The 18,474-nt window shown below is 37.0% G+C and overlaps 1 protein-coding gene across 6 annotated transcripts in view; it reads right to left on the minus strand.

The window, feature by feature from the left end:
- Positions 1-18,474, minus strand: part of ASAP1 (ArfGAP with SH3 domain, ankyrin repeat and PH domain 1) — a 180,535-nt gene that overhangs the window by 71,215 nt on the left and 90,846 nt on the right. For all 6 annotated transcript variants that reach the window (XM_014965377.1, XM_014965381.1, XM_014965378.1 and 3 more), the window contains one exon: positions 2,762-2,834. In XM_014965377.1, the coding sequence (XP_014820863.1) occupies positions 2,762-2,834 (73 nt within the window). The remainder of the gene's footprint in view (positions 1-2,761; positions 2,835-18,474) is intronic.

An 18,474-nucleotide genomic window follows, 5' to 3' on the forward strand; every position in this document is an offset into this window, starting at 1 on the left:
TTCAAGAGCAGGTTGGATGGGGCTTTGAGCAACCTGCTCTAGTGGCAGGTGTCCCTGCCCATGAAACCAGACAATTTCAAGGTCCCTCCCAACCCAAACCATTCTATGATTCTATAAGGAGGAAGTGGTGAGAAAGAGCTATCAATTTGTGCATCTCACTGGATTTAGAGCTGTTCAAGAGCAGGTTGGATGGGGCTTTGAGCAACCTGCTCTAGTGGCAGGTGTCCCTGCCCATGAAACCAGACAATTTCAAGGTCCCTCCCAACCCAAACCATTCTATGATTCTATAAGGAGGAAGTGGTGAGAAAGAGCTATCAATTTGTGCATCTCACTGGATTTCATAAACAGTACTTTCCCAAACAGTAATTTCAAACAGGGAAAAAGTGATGGGACCTTTCTAAGGGATTTCCACATTTCTGTGCTGGTATTCTTTCATTCCCACAGCATTAAATCTAAACCTAAATATGATAAATGGGTGAAGGATGTGCACAAAAAGCAAAAAGTATTTGGGTGACATTTAAGCTCTCTTCATAACAGAAGAGAGTCCCTTGTGGTTCAGAATTCAGCAGTGAAGAGGAACAAACCAACACACCAGAGGGCTAGGGATTTCTGAAGAATTGTGTATCAGACATTGCATTGTGTGAATGTCACTGTTCAAATGTTACTTCAGGCAAAAAACAAAACAAAACAGAACCAACAATATAACCCAAAAAATCCTAGCAATGACTTTTTGTAGACACTGTATGTCTTGGATGAATTGGATTACTGAACTGAAGACAGAATTTATATTTTCCCTGAATAATCATTTCTCACTAGTCCAGCTAGAGTTCTCAAAGGAGATTATGAAGCAGGGGAGTTTTAAAAAACATTTCCTACTCTAGGACTTTAATAGCAAACATCTAAGTGTGGAAAACAAAGTTCCAATTTTGAGTTCTCAAATTGCAGAGACTTCTTTTGAAATACAAAAATAGTCACCTAACTCTTGCTTGACCTGATAAATGACAATGCATTTTAGAGCTGTTTTTAATACGTTTTACATCCAAGTTAAACATGTAAGTTAAACATTAATGAAATCCACTTTCATCACTGAAGCATAAGGAAATTGCCTTAGCAATTCTCTTTGTACAAGTAGGCAAAATGAGTTTAATTCAATCACTTGATTTTTATATTTATTTTTACAAGGTTTCATATGTATAACACATGCTTCTTGTCTTGCTCTTACTAACCCTAGTTTATCTTTATCGATTACTGCATGAATTGCCTCCTGTACACACCTTTTCAAATTATCATGTAGTCTATCACAACACCATTCTGAAGAGGGAGCTAGAGTATTATGTATAGTGCTTTCTTTATCCAAAAGAGCTTATAATAACTTCTACCTTTGAAACAAGACTTGTTCAGAAAGGTAAAAAAAAAAAAAGAAAAAAATCTACCTAACCATTTTTGTAAGTGCAGAGGCAGTCAATTAAAACCATTAACGAACTTTCTACTGCTTTTACTCAATGTGACTAGTTCATGATATACTGTGGCCTACGTACAGGCATTGAAAACAGTATTAAGTACAACACTTAAATGTTACATAAAATCTCTAGGGCCATTTGCATATTTCAAAACAAACAGAACACCCTCCATGTATTCTACATTTTTCATCAGTTTTGAAATTCAGTAAGTAGGTACTTCCAAATGGAAAAACTACTTGGAGAATCTGAATACTTTTAAAAGCATAAAACTAAATACACATGTAACAAATACTATTCTCACTTTGTAACAGGCTTCACAGTCTATTGGAAAAACATTCATCAACTGAAATTAAGGAAAGGCTAATTAAAACTTGCTGCTAGTAGACCAACAACATTCATGATTGGCAGAAAGGTTAAGAATCTACAACACAGCTGAAACCCCACAGATTTCCATAAGCATGACTTAATGGGACAGCACACACCACACCAAAACAACAGAGAAACTAATGCCACTCAGAATCTGCTCTGCATAAGGAAAATATTTGTTAAACTGATTGTTATTGGTGGGGAAGAGGAACTGGCGTTTTCAAAACCCCATTATTTACAACTAGGTTGTCACTGGAAAGTGTACAGTTCTGCTACCGTATCTGCCTTTGGCACAGTTTTTAGACTTTGAGAGAAACTGAAGTAGGAGCCAGGTTACTTCACAGCATTTTTAAAACCTAATTTATATATTGGTCTGTGTTTGATCATCATTTGTGACTGAACTCAAACTGATTATCAATTCATATTCCAGCCACTTACTCTCCCATCAAAGTTATTATTAGAGCTTCAATAAAACATCAACAGTGTCTTCAAACGAGCAAAATAATGAGGGGAGAGCCAAGTGTTGAAGCAACAAACACATCCATCTGTAGATATTTCTTTTTATTTATTTTTTAAACTTTTTAACAAGTTCTCATACTTATTTCACTTAGAAGTGCACTCCATAAATTCAGTGTAGGGCATCGCCTAGATTGAATAGTTGAAGGTAACTGCTTGAAATGTGATGACAGCAGGAAAATTTAACCACGGGAATTCTCCTAGAGTCCTTTGAGAAGGATTATGAGAGTCAAAGAACTGGAGAACACATTAATTTGATGAATAATCAGAGTGAAAGAAAGAAAATTTTTAAATTCAAACACTCCTAAACAGATAAGCATCTCTTTGGTATACACTTCAACAGGATAAATTGCAAGACATTTCTCAAACTTGAAATCAAATGCTTAGGTTTTCATGTAAAATTGAAAGCAATGTCTTACCTTGCCCCGAATTATATATTGCTTTCACAGATTTTTTCACCTTCTGTAGTGCAGTTCTGTCTTGATCCAATGCCTACAATAACAACAACAAAAAAACCCTTTAAATATTTACTTAATTGTTCAACAGAATACACTGTAACTTTTAAAAAGAAACCCACAAAATAAGTAGTTTCACAGGCCAAAAAAAACCTGCAGATAGAACGTATTCAGCCTGCAGGAAGGTGCAAGGTCGTTCAACCCCCTTCAAGACGAATTAAAGAACTGAGCTGAAAATGCTCAGAAGGCAGAGCAGAGCAGCAGTGGCAATGCTAACAGAAAAACACTATTTTAGTTTTTTAAGGGACAAAGCATTTATTAAAAATGTAACATATTTGAAAAAAAAACCACAACAAAACCAACCACCAAGAAATAGTTAAGTAGATGCTTGCACTATAGGCCTATAATTTCTACTACAGCTAAATTGCTTGTTAATAGCCATGGTTTTCCCACAGCAGCAGTCTTGCCCCTACAGACAGAGAGTATCACACCAACCTCTTGCCCCGAGCTCCACAACAGAAATTTACAAATGCAGAAGATGAAAAGGAACAAATTAAAAGACTAAGATCTCATGCAACAATGTGACTGCAAAGAAATATTTATAATAGTAATACTCAAATATGCATTTTCAGGATTCCATCATTCTGAATTTCAAATTTTCTGCAATAGTTTAAAAATCCAGATGAAAACGTTCTTAAATAATGATGAATTTAGGATTAGACTTCTAAGTACTTTCTTTTTTAAGCAGCGTAACTTCTCCCTAGCCACTTGCCATCAAGAAATCAAATTAACATGGGAAAGAACTAGTATGATAAAGCAAAAAATAAAACTAGAGTAAACATTAGTCTACACTTGTGGAACTCGAAATCTTAAAAGCCCCATACTGGTACTGTGAACAGTGATAGAGTTAACTTCACTTCAATGTGAGTCTGGGATATTCTGCATCCTTAGTATGTTCTACATGGTTCCCTACTATCCACAGAGAATATATAATGAAATGTTTAAATTATTTAGATCACAGGCAATTTACAAATGAAGTAACATTAGATCAATAATCTCAAGTTGTAACGAAGCTGGAAGTGTTTGCCATTTTGGAGTGGCACAATTTTAGCCAAGCAAAATATTATAGTTGAGCAATACATGAAAGTCTGTTACTAAAGAAGATGTAGTGTTTCTGTTCTTTAGCGGAAAACTACTGTATTCTCAAATCACATGACCACTTCTGTTGCAGCTAAAACCAGAAAGTTTGGAACTACAGTATTTATATAACTCCTTTCTAATACTATTTATCTCTAGTTTTTCATTTGCAGCAGAAAAATGGATTCAAATATTCAGAACTGTAAACACCATTATTTCTTTTGCTCCCCAGTAAAAGACTGGATTATACTTGACTTTCATTTTGCCAGAAAGAGTTGGAATTTTAAAATTTAATAAAATATTAAGAACACTGTGTTCTTTTTCAAGACAGTGCACAGCAGGTGATTCTCTTAGATTCCTTTGGAAACACTGTCAAAAGCTTTTTCTTCTGCCTGCGTGCTATGCCAGACAGTTGTTATACATTCCTACTGAAGTTCCCTCCATCTTCAATGACCAGAAAAATATAATGATTCACTTGTCCAGTAAGAGTTTGAACACCGAATAGTATAAGAATATGAAGCCAATATTTTGGAAAAAAGATGACAGTTAACATTTATGAGAATCAGAAATAAATTTTGTACTAAATTCGAGAATCGAAGCAAACTGGACATTCAGGATGAGAAAACAAATACAAGAAAGATGGTACTTGTTCCTAAAAATATCAATCCAGAAGACTAGGACTAATAGACTAAGAAAATCTTCCAAATTGGATTTGATAAAGAATTAAATTTAATCACCAATATGGGAGCAGGAGGGAAGGGAACAGCCATTATTTTAAGAGAGCAATCACTGAGCAAAGCAATATACAGAGATGACATCCAGTGCCTGAAGGAGCCAGTGATCTAAGTCAGAATGACATCACAGGTCAATTCTGTATTTTTATGTCTGCAAATACGATCTTTACGTGAACTAGTTCTTCTTAGTCCAAAACTCTCTAAATAAAACAAATCCATGCACACTTATAACTGTATACAAGGGCAGAGTATAAAACACCTACCTCAGTGGAAAGTCAATCCTATGTGGGATTCTAGGTATACAAAAACTAGTATCTAGGATTTTTTGGGTGGGTTTAGTTGTTTTCTGTGGTTTTTTTTTTGTTGGTTGGCTAGTTTATATGACTGTAGGTAGCCTGTTTCCCAATACATCACATTCCTCTTGAACATCTTTCACTAAATTTTTTGCTGGAGTCTGCTGCCCTCAATGCTCAATTCAATTACTATTCCAGAGTAAGGTTTTAAGTATGTTAAACTAGAAAAGAACAGCAAGCTTTCGCAGTATCTGCTAATTTTTCCAGTATCTAGAATAGTCAGTATTTTTACACCCCACCTTAGAAAACACAAAATCTGATCTCCCAGTAGAAGTGGCATACATCTATATTACTGAAAACCACAATGCCTTAGAGAACCAAGGAGTCCCTGTGACAATCTCTAGGTATGTGCTCCTCCCTACCTACTAAACCCTTCCTCATCTGCACCCATTCCTGGAATATAATTCTTTTTTCATTTCTGTAATACCACCTCCCAGGAGGCCTTTTTAACTTCTACGGGAGAGCGTTTTCTTACTGTCTTATGCATTCTGAAGAGACAGATAATTTATTAAAGGTACCTGCAGCACAGATTTGCTACCTCCTTAGCTGAACAAACCTTTAGTCTCGAAAATGGTCATATTGGAGCGAAGCTCCATCTTTACTCAAAATAATGCAAATTTAGTGTTCACAAAAGAACCCTGAGACAAGTTAGTGAAGAAATAAAGAAAAAAAAAATCCCACATTTAATCTGCTTATATAAAATTAAACAAGGAAAACTCCTTGCTCCTTATACTCAGCAGATTTGCTATGCATGATATCTGACATATCCCCTGTCAAGGTGTCATCTTCCTGCGCTCCCTTATATTGAAACTTATATCAAGAAGAAAGCCACCTGATCATTGAAGATCAGCTCTCCTAATAAGAGCAACCTGCTCTAACTTTGAGCAACCTAGTCTAGTCTAGTGGGAGGTTTCATGATAGCATGATCTTTAAGGTCCTTTACAACCTAAACTGTTCTATGATTCTATGAACTATCCAACCTGGAATCCTCCAGACCATCACCCCAGATTTAATCTCTCCTTTCTGCAACAATTTAGCTACTTTGAACCTAGACTGCAATTTCAAACCACCAACCTAATTCAAGCCTGTACTACTGAAGAAAGCAGTGCCTCTCCTTCCTCATACCAGAGCACTCATGTTGGCTACATGGAGATCCAGTTCATGAGCTGCTGTGGTGACCTCAGCCCCATGAAAACCAGAGGCTCCTTTCGAGCACTGTGGATTTAGCTCTCCTCCCATCAGTGCGTAGCACATTGATAGAAGTTGTACTCAGAGCCACCATTCCACAGCCACTTCTCTCAGCACCCTCCCTCTTTAAGATGTACATTTACTGGCAGCTGTTCCTACCAATATAAAAATTGGAAACTTGTCACCTGAGGAAATAAAATCAAATTAATTTTGGGGTGGAGGGAGGGTGAGTCTTCCCAGTGGATCATTTCACTGCTGTAGATCACTCAGTAGCTGCACGTACGCTCTCACCCGCGTGACACAGCACACAAGTCAGTACTGGGTCAAAAAAGGTGCATGTTGACACCCCACAGCCCACACCACAGGGCTCTGCGAGACGAGGCACAGCCACACACGGCTGTTCACACAGACAGACACTGCTCTCGCTTCTCTTCAACCCTCTAGAACCCGATCTCAAGAAAGTGTATTTCTATTTTTGGGCTGTGCTCTGCTTTAATAGCTAGTAAATATTAAACCAGAGATTACACTACTGTGCAGTGTATAAAGGGCTAGATTCTGGATTGTTATCAAGTTTTGATGTACTCAAAATTGTCATACTCACATTTAGATAGCCCACTGATTGTTCTCTTAGAACCTTGTGTCTTTTATTCTGTATAGACATGAATATATTTGTGTGCATGTGTGTGTGTAGATATTAGTACGTATATATTTGTATGCGTTTGTGTGTATATAAAAGTCTGTATTCTGGAGATCATACTTTATAATATTTGATTATTCTTAACAAACATGAAAAGCACGGTTTAAGAAATGCAAAAATCTTCCTTTATTGATTGAAGTAAAACTACTGTTACAGAAACTGATCACAAAAGTTTTTCATGTACTAAATTTAGCTCTCCTAGAAATCAGCATCACCCCAGAGGCACATATTTGCGCAGAGGATGCTATGGCCCCTCAGCCCACTAGATCTACTAAAACACCAAGCATTTTGTGTACTTTGCAAACGCTTACAATTTAAAGAGTGAAAAAAATCCCCCTGACTTCTGTTTCAGCCTTACAATAATAAAAAGACAAGACTGGCTCAAGACAATGACAATCGTGTTAATATGCCAGCATACATTATTAATCCCTTCAAGTAGGTTATTATCCAGGGGAGATGTGTTTTCCAACTGGGGCAAGCTCTTCAACCATCAGGGGAGGTTTATATTTTCACTCCATTTTAAGGAGCTTTGCTGTAAAAAATTCCATATCCTACCACTACCAAAACCCACCCACAAAAATAATATATCAAAATAGAAGTGTTTTAAGCAATTACAGCATTCTGCACAAGACAAAACCATGACAGAAGCCTGAAGGCTATTAGGGCACACAAAATCTATGTACTCCTGACAAAAACCCCTCCATGTATTTTAAGAAATTATTTTTCATATATTAAAGAAATCAATCCATGTGAACTAGAAAATATTTGAGGTTATACACACAAATGGGTATAATGAAAGCTTGGTAGTCATGCGTGTCTTATTGGACATGAGATTATTTATTTCACAGAAAACATACAGATGATCTATCGGCTTAAGGGACTAAAAGTAAGTCTTTCACTTACTAATTAACAAACTGATCCAACCCTGGCACCGAAGTGACTGACATTTGCTATTGTTTGTACTAGAAAATATGCTCACTGTCTCCTCGAGGCCCAGTTAGAATATCCAAGTAACAAAGTAGAGCAACGGCACCTTACACAGTTACGGCTGTTCAGCACCAGTACCAGTTTCCTTCACAATAAATCCCAGACTTCATCCAATGGATAATAAACACAGACTAGGCAAGTTAATAAGTTATTACCTGCCACTGAAATTACAATATGACAAAAATCCATACTTTCCCAATGAAATATAACTAAAAAAATAAAATGAAATTAAAAAAAGAGTCAAGTGTTGGTCTCCTGTAGGCTACCCACTCCCAAACAAGCAGAGTGCCAAACTCACTTAATTCTGTACATGGAGAAGTGATTCAAACCACCCTTCCTGTCCTCTCTGCTCCTCTCAGTACAAATTGATAGCTCTTTCTCACCACTTCCTCCTTACAGAATCATAGAATGCTTTGGGTTGGAAGGGACCTTGAAATCGTCTGGTTTCAACCCCCCTGCCCTGGGCAGGGACACCTCTCACTAGAGCAGGTTCCTCAAAGCCCCATCCAGCCTGGTCTTGAACACCTCCAGGGATGGGGCATCCACAGCTTCTCTGGGCAATGTGTTCCAGTGTCTCACCACCCTCACAGTAAACAATTTCCTCCTAATGAAATGAACATCAGTAATCAAATTTAGGAAACAGATTTTTCCAAAAAATAATTTTTGCATGTAATGCCAAAGCTTAACAGAGATCCTATCAGCTGAACTTCCAGCACATCTCCTGCTGTTAGTTACACGGCCTGACACAAGGCAGCAGCCTCTCTCCAAACCAGCATACGTGAGAAAAATCATCAGCCCTTCAGTGCTGTAAAGGTCACATTAGATGAGCAAGCTCATTTGTGTAGTTGCAAAAATAATAGTCATTGAATAATTCTTCAAGTATTACTCAAATGGAAGTTCATTAAATATTGCTTGTAAAAATCTCTTAGGAGTCCAGTATTGCTAATTGCAACTTGTTTTGACAATTGATCTTTGGATCTCTCTTTGCAACCAGACTCTTACCCAGAAGCCTTTTCTGCAAGAGCATAAATGTAGAGTATCTACATTGCTTTCTACGGTATCTAGGTACGATTGTTTCTAGATAACAGGTTCACATGATGCTTTTCCTAATGAGCATGGAGCAGATGTTTGATCTTGTGCATGCTTTAACACATTTGGGAATACTTAACAATATTTGGGGCAGTTCCTTCCTTTAAGTTCTCAATTGAGTTACAATTTTTTTTTTTGAGTTTATCTTAATTCCTCCACAAGGTACATTTAGCGATAACTGGAAAATAAAACTATGAGATTTGTCTCCAGATATGATGATGACACAGACCAGATTCATTTTCTAACTTCTGTTGTGTAGGAGAGGCTGAAAAGCCCACAACTCGTGACAATACTTGAAAACATCCAGTGACAGATACAAAATTTCCCCCACAGGCACAAGCTCTAAAACAGCCTCCACTGCGTAGAAAATAATCTTGGTGATAAATATCACACAATGGTTGGGTTGGAAGGGACCTTAAAGATCATCTAGTCCAACCCCCTGCCATGGGACACCTTCAACTAGATGAGGTTGCTCAAAGCCCCATCCAACCTGACCCTGAACACTGCCAATGATGGGGCATCCCCAATTTCCCTGGGCACAGCAGGGCACCCACAGCTACTTAGTGCCAACATTCTTACCTTTACACTGGCCACAACGTACCTTGAATTAGCAACAATTGGGTGAACAACTGTCATCCACTATAACCAAACTCATTTAATTATACTAGTCAGCTTTACTACTACTAATTAGAAACCTAAGACAGCAAAAACAGTGAAGAAAACTTCAGTTCCATGTCACTGCAGCATAATTCTACCCGTTTCTTACGCCAGCAGCAGATAAAGACACTAGCATGATTAATGGGGTAAAATACGGTTAAAGCTCAGAAAGCAGCAAAGCCATAGGCAGGCACACAGCTCCTGAAGGTACCACAAGGTTCCCAACCTGAAACACAACCCTCACCAGCATCAAAGCTGCACAGCACTAGCAAGCGGCTGCACAGAACACAGAGTCCTCCTGTATTATAAATGCTTCTGTGTTTAAAAATAAATGGTGCTGTTGCACTCTACTTTTTAGCAAGTCATGGCATATTGTCAATCTTTTCTCCCCTGTGTTGATCCTTCTTGCCCACATTAGCAACCTGCTAAGTACTGCTTTAAAAGTGCAAAGGGAATCATCTTAATCTAAGAAACAGAAGCCTATTCTGTACCTGTGCTCTTGCAAATCCCTCCTTACACTTTTTTCAAAGTCCAGTGGAAATACACTACTTTGTGATTATTGGCTACAAATATTACCCTACAAAACCTTTTTTTCCAGTATACAAATACACAGTTCCATAGAAATAGTATATAAATACATTTTTTAATTAGTTTATTGAAGATACTTGTAATTTGAGAAACCCAATACACTACACAGCATCATTTTCATTTAACAAAGTCTAACCTAAAAAGTTTATATGCAAAAGACATAACTAAATACAATTAAAACCAGCCTGAAATAGAATAAGATTATTCATTTTCTAGAACAACCAAAAAATAAATACTTCAGAAGACAGCAAATAGTTGGTGTAAGGTCCTTCTAAAGGAAGCAAATTGAAGATGGCAGGCAAACAGCATAAACACAAGTGCACTAAATACCCTTGCTAGCAGATATAGATTTATTAGAAAGAAATTTGATTCTTAGCAACTTGAATTGGAAAAAAAAAGCACAGAAGCCTCTGGAGAATTGCTCCCCCTCACCATATCTGACTGTAAATTTCACTAGCAGGAGAGCTCTTCAGTTGTCGCATCAGAGTTAAATAGCACACAATATTTTCCTCCTGTGTTAACTCTTCTCTTTCTTCTCCTTTAGAAACCACAAAATATTTTGCAGCATGCTCTGTATTTAAGCTGTTATCCCAGTAACTCACAGGCATTATCCAGGCAGGGAGGGAAGATGTGGTAGATCAGAACTTGTGAGTTACAATTATGATGACCTTCTCAGGCACCAAAATTCTTCCAATATTTTACACAGATTCTGTGAATGTTACAGAAGCTCAAAAGTGACACTCAGGGATAAATAAAGTACTCGCTCACTCAACCACCGCCAGCCTCACAGCGGAGCTGCAATTACACAGTGCACTTACACCTCCTTACTCTGTACATTTCCATCAGTACTGCCATTTGTTGTTATCTGGTATCAGCAGCAGAGACAAGGACATCAGGAACTTATTCATGGTAGACCAAGCCATTTGAAAATGTTATCACTAATATTGCAAACCCTTTTTCCTTTAAAAAACTGCATCTTTGGGGTGGGACTGGACACACATGGTCCCTTACTTGAGAACAGAAACAACCCACGCTCCCTCTCCTCTGAAGAAATACATAAATGCATACATTGATCTATGACTGCTATATTCCATTCCAGAATTATTCTGCTCAGAGAGAAAACGCAGGTGTATTAATGCATTAAAATAGTTTTACATTTAGAAAAAAACCTGGAATTGTGTCCATTTGTTGCAAGCTGCAGATTTCAAGAGTTTCATTACATTAAAAAGAAAAATAATAATATGGGATTTCCACTACAACATAGACCTTGAAGACTACTACAACATTCTATGACACTGCTTACAGCTCGGTTTCATTTTGTTCTTGGAGAGTCCTATGACAACAGACTTTATCTTATATCATGTTAAGCCTGTAACCACCACCACTTACTCTGAAATTCAGAGCTACATTCAGATGACCAGTTTGGAGAGTCTACCATCTCACCCTTCTTACTGTACCACATTCAATGTAGACCAACGCTACAGGATAACAATAGGATGGAGAATAACAACAAATCTAGAAATAGTCTAGAAAATAAGCACACATTCCATTTTTTTTTGGTTTTAAGGTGAAAGTTAAAAATGGAAACGAAACATTTTATAATATACAACAGGAGTTGCATTTCTAATAATTATGACTAGAAGATGTTTTATAAAATGCACAACAGGGGTTTTGAGTCTCCTGCTACAGAAGAAAAAATACAGAAAATCACAAGAGTACAATTTAGATGTGACATGAGTTAATTTTGAATTTCAATATATTATGTTCTTTTATACAAATATATTTTCCAATCATATTTAATTTAGTGAGGGAGTTACAGAAGAGGAAACACAATAACCAGAAGAGTGAATTCTAACATTTTAATAAAAGGCTCATCTAAAAACTTCTACTTTCTCCCTACATTGTCTTTCATGTCTTTCAATCAACCTGCAAAAATAGCATAAATGTACATTTGAAAACTAAGACGCATATCTCATTTTCACTGTGGTACAGAAAACCAACAGACATCTAAAAGCAATATAGACCAAAAAATCCAACACATAAATACGTGTGTAATACATATTATGTAATTATATATATGTTCTAATTAATAGAATAATTCTATATACAACTTCAGACTAGAGCGAGATCTGCTTTCTCAATACACAAGTAAAATCCAGTGAAATGAGAAGGGCTATCCAACCTAAAGCAAAGACCTATAAGCTAATTAGATTCTCTAGGGTTTATTTTGAAGACACTGGTAAACCATTTAAGTCTAGAAAGGAATTTCTGACTTAACGTACAAATGCACAAGCTATAACAATCAATCAAGTGTGGAAGAAAAGGATATATTAACATCATCAAAATCCTACAATTTAAAGGTAGCCTTGGCCCAAACTATGCATATGGCCTGAGAAAGTCATTGTGACAACACAGAACCCACCACTTTCCCTTCCACAGAAAAGGCACTTTAAGTACAGCGCTGCTTTTAAAGGTATTGTTTTAAAACCACAATGAAACTTAAAAGAATTCAGCAGTAATTTCCAGTCTGTTAGGAAACAGTACGTGTGCTTTGCAAGCAAACTGCTACTTACTTCACAGCATTTTTTAACATAGTATTGTGTTTGGTAAAAATAGTCCTACGCTATTTCTCTTTAAGACTGTATTAGAGAACAGGCGCTCTTAGAGAACATTCTATAAATTTTCTTAATGGTATTAAGCCTCAGATGTAATTTACAGCCAAGATCCTAAACAGAGCTAAATTACGCTAGCAACAACTTTCTTTAAAATACTCACTGTCAGATATAAAAATAGCTGCACTGTATTCCATTTAGAAAATGCAACTGATTGGGCTGATCATAAATTTAACTGAATATTGTTAATATAAATAATGCCACATTTATAACACAAACATACTAGCTGAACAAATAACTGTTTTGCTAGGGAGCACTTAACCGCCACAAAAAAAAAAATCCAAATTTTATAACATATTTCAGTTAGATTGTTTAATCATTTTGGGAGGCACTGTGAAGCATTTCGTGCAAAACAGAAAAAAAATAGCTGTTTTCAGGAAGGGAAAAGTCCTAGGAATAAACTGGGAGAGAGGTGACTGTTTGAGGACTTGGGGCTTTTAAAGCATTCAAATTCCATAGATTCAAAAGCAAAAACTGATCAAAGATAAGTTCCCCATATGTGCAACACCTAAGGAGAAGGTTCAAGTTCAGTGGAGGTAGAGATGACCACGCAGGCTCCTTCTCTTCCTTAAACTGGGGCTTAAAACATTTTTGCTAGCACTTGTACTAGATTCCCAGGCATCCACCCACACAGAATATCAAATAATTGTGCAACAAACTCTGTTCTATAAAATATTATTTCAGCGCTTTTTTGTCAAATAAAACATAGGCTTTGTACATAACTCACATATAGTGAATCATAGACATAAGAGACCTTAAACACAGCAATAAGTATTAACTTCTTGGAAATCGATATTCTTGCTCTACTAATGGCAACAGCAGTTTATTCAATAACAGCCCAATTCTAGCAGCAGCTATTGATTTTTAATTTACGTTGCTTGGAGTAAAAAAAAAAAAAACCAACCAAAAAAACCACCACAAAAACCAAAACCAAAAAACAAACAAAAACCCATAAAAACTCCCACAAAACCAAGAAAACCCAACCAAACCTTCAAAACACTCACAGTTTATCATTTCCTTGTGATACTAAATATTGTACAGAAAGTAGGTTTTCAGTCTCTTGACTCTTGTCTCCCTCTTTGGACAGGCGTTCCTATGCCTGTTCTTCAGATAACTACTACTTATTTAAAGGGATGGGTTCCTGGACCTTGCTCTGCAAGAAGCAGCAAGGAAGATGAAAGTAGAATCAGCTTCAGTAAATCATCCAAATGGCACTTCCCCTAGGATTAGCTACAATATGAATTAAAGCACTCAGGGCAAAGCTAAGTTTGGAGATAACACTTTTGTGTACAGGAAGAATCAGAACACACCAGTGAGAAAGAAAACTATGTCAGGTGTTGGGTTTGTTTTTTGTGGTTTTTTTAAACAGCAGTCTTAGAGCTAGAGATGATATACATCATTTCAAAAGAGTACAGGTTGGCAATATTCTCTACAATAAGGAATATAAATTATGATTCAGGATGGAGAAAGGAATTTGGGAAAGCTCAAGAGAACCAAGACTGCTACCACAGGGTAACAAGAGAGTGCATGGACAAAGCTGATCATTACCATGTAGCTTTTCATTCTTGAATAATATTTACCTAGAAAATAGAGGTTACACTTAAACACAGGACAAAGCAATGGCGTAGTTTAAAACCCACCCAAAAGAGATGTAATTACATAACAAAGTCTATTTAAAAGGAAACCAAGTTATTCATATTTTAGTCCAATGATTTTTTTACTTGAACTGCACTCTCTCTCCCCCAGCATAAAATTAAGACTAATATTAAAACCATTAATTTATGGCATTTATCTTGAAGTTAACTTGGTTCTCAAAAACAATTTATTCATTCCAGCTCACTCTAAAGAATGGTATTAGCTAATCTTAATGGATGCAGTTAGTGCTCAAATAAAATTAACATATCAACATCAGTCTTACAGATACTCAAGAAGCTCACACAATTGATGAATGATTTTACATAAAAACTAGACAGACTGAGGTACTAGAACAGTAGCAGAATGATAGGCTCCACTATTTTAAAATTAGTAAGGTCACAGTACTCACAAAATTGCAAAGAAGCAGCTATGAACAGAACCTAAACTTCTAAATTTATGCAACAGTGTACTCTCTGGACAAATCCCCTTGGACTGAGATGCTATAGGACATGACACAATGTTATCAACAATAAATGTAGTACCTTTTCACAAAGACTTTTACTTAGCTAGAAAGACACTTTCTTCAATTTTTAAATTTCAGCAGCCTCTTCATTGTCTATTTTAATAAAAATTCAAAACCTCCAAATGCAATTTAATTCAGCGGAGCCATATGAATGAAGATGGATTTTTCTCCCTTTCCTTAGGAATAACAACTGTTTCACTGTTTCAGATGTTTATAAAATACAACAGATGTCTTACAATATACATTGAACGTATGTGTATGGTTACAAGATTCTCTTTAGAATGCAGAATTAACGTCTAGAAAAAGTGATGAGTAATATCATGAAAATTTGGACAGGTAAGATGAAACAGTTAAGCAAATGAAGGTTAAAATCAATAGTATTCCACATTCCAGCTGGTGGATTATGACCAGAAGCAGCAGCTGAAGAGGGTCCCTGCAGGGTTCTGTGGAAAGCCAGAGCACTCAGTAGCTCCACAGCTCCTGAAAAAGATGGTTTTCCTATTTCCCCCTCCCCACTACCTCCTCTGTAGCAGCACATTGCTGTTCAGAAAACTACACAGTCAAGAAATTAGATCAGATGAAAATTGCTTTTTTTGGTGCATTATGGCCACCACAAACGAGGACAACTACACAAGTGGTGGCTCTACCCCTTTCAATGGATGCACAAATTTATACCAGATTAAAATTGCCATGTGCCCATAACTGGAGAAGACAGATGTTGTTTAATATTTCAACTACATTTAGATCCGTTCCATCCCAGCTGCATCACTTGCATTCCACCTACTTTGATCTGTGAAGATACTCTTTTGAGACTGTAAAACTTGGATCCTTAGAAACCAACTCTGTGAAAAAGCAGTAACATTTATGCATATAGGAATTAAATTCAATTTTCTCCTTTGCCAGCAGGGGTGAATCAGGCTACAGATTTCCTTTCTTAATCTCACATTATTTCTCTTGATTTCAAAATGGTCATATCCTTCAGAAATTCAGCCAACTATTTAAACTACAGTAACTAACTGGAGTTCCTTCTCTCATGATCTTCACAAGCGCATAAGCCATTCCTGAAGTATGGACTGAAGTTTTACATTTGCCACTACAGGGATTTACTGCACTTGATGATACCGATCAAGCAAAACCTGAAAAGCATTTTATGCAACTTTCAGTGTGCTGTATTATTAGCTCTCTAGTAACCTATTTGAAATACCTCCTGCTACTTTTACAGGACCACTTATCCCTTACACCATATATCACCCCAAGGAAGCAACACTTCCTCTCGCCATTATTTAGTAAAGGTGAGTTTAGTTCTGAAGGCCAGAAGCCAGCCTTGATAGAGGACTAAAGGAAAGAAAACAGTAAGTGGTGCAACAGAAGTTGTAGGAAATTGACAGTAGTGTTACCAGAAATACTTCAATTTCATTTCCTTTCTCTGAGCAGTCCCTTCAAAAGTCCCACCTACTCCCCCTTAGCACCTGAGACAGAAAGCTCAGCCCTTCAGCTGTCTGCAGAGCAGCTCCAGCAGGCACAAGCTGAACCTCCGGAGATGAGCTCATGGCAAGCCAGAGGCCAAGCACCCTGCCTGTTCTCACAGACCTATAAAAAACCTGAATGGTGAAGAAGGATGGATGTCCAATGGCTGAACACAGTCTGTACTGACACAAAGGGCAGAGGACGTTAAACTAAGAGGATGTTCTAACTAACCAGCAGGTAGCAAATTCAAAATAAAAATAAAAAATGCAAAAGCATAGTGCTTTGCGTAGTGAGATGTGGAACTCCTTGTGGATCCTAAAATTTTCCATACTTAAAAAAAAAGAAAAAAGGGATAAAGTCATGGAAGAGAAATTCAGCCATTAAATATAGATGTAACACCTCTGTTCTGCTGCTCCCTGAGCGGCACATTACTGCAGACTGGGAGATCGTACTGCAGAAGGTATCCCGACATCTCTGCCCTTTTCCTACGCTTTTCCCTTGTCATCTGCTGTTGGCTAAGTCAGAAAAGATCCCTAGACTTTTATCAACTTCTGGACTATCCCAGCACAGCTGTTCTTCCACTCGCTAATGGCATTTCTGTTATGTAAGCTGCAATGGGAAGGAATTCGCCAGGAGATAACCATATATGCACAATAACAAGCAACAGAGAAACCTCAGTAAAAAAAAATATGGAAAAAAGCCCAAAAAGCCCTGTAGAAAAACCAGGACAATTTTCTTCCTCTTCCTTCATACAGGTTTTGTTTCCTTCAGCTATCATTGCAAACCCCTCCAAAGCTATCTACATATAAAAGGGGGAAGATTTTCTGAAAGGTTTAGCCATAATTAAGTAGTAAGATATTAATTGAACAATTATGTTCACCAGACCAATGAGCATTTCACACATTTGGGTTTTTAAGCGTGCACAGCCCCTGGACATTAGTTCACATTTCGGAAATTACATTGATGTGCTCTAGCAAAATCAAATAATTAAACTTCAAACAAAATAAACAATTTGTTCAAATTTCCATTGTATATTTTACAGTAGGTCTTAAACTCAGAAGAGAACAAAAGCCCAACTGTTTCACGTATAGATTGAAGAATGTTTGTTTTTACAGTCACAGAAAAGAAAAGCTGTGATTTATTGCCAGTCTTAACAAGGACAGCTGTTTGATATTGTATCTTTTGCCCCATACCCACCAAGAGTGAAAGTCAATTAATTTATTTATATTATTCTATAACATCCAGCTTTTATACAGTGAATGGAAACTTACTGATCTAATGCATCTAACTGAAACACAAAAAGTATAGTCTTTTCAGAAAGCCATTTTGTTTTAGTAAAATCCATAATCCTTTATAGAAAAATGAACTGACTGTTAGTAGGCTAGCTCCTAGCCTTTTAAGAGGAACATTTTTAATATGGATTTTCTTTATACATGCACTGTTTTGGAAAGAATCTTGATGCATCAGACACTGGAGAAGCCCAGCATGCTGAGTTCAGCCCCTTAGTGATCTCCTTACGGATGAGGATAACAAGGTATGTCGCATTTGACAAGTATCTACCTTGACTCAGAATACTTTGACCAAAAAATAAAATCTGTTGGTGAGCATCTACTAAGCAAACCACAACAAAATTCCAGTTTACATCACCACAGGTTTGGATTAAATTAAGGCCAGGGAAAATAGAAGTGGTAAAAGATGTGGTAGTGATGCTGCCTTTAAGGCAGAAAGCCTTGGTTCAATCACAGCAGCTTTTATGGAATTCCAGCTCAAAATGTCCCTGTTCATAAACCGGTGGAACAGCATACCAGCATACCAAGACAAATATCACTGCATACTGTTTCTACACTCTTTCCATAAGCATCCATTTCTCACCTTGGTCAGAGACAGCTATGGGCTGAGCAAGCAAAGGTACTTACATTCCCATGACCATAAATCTCTCCTTGTGAATTC

The sequence above is a fragment of the Calidris pugnax genome, unplaced genomic scaffold (genome assembly GCF_001431845.1).
Source record: "Calidris pugnax isolate Ruff unplaced genomic scaffold, ASM143184v1 scaffold41, whole genome shotgun sequence".
Taxonomy (NCBI): domain Eukaryota; kingdom Metazoa; phylum Chordata; class Aves; order Charadriiformes; family Scolopacidae; genus Calidris; species Calidris pugnax.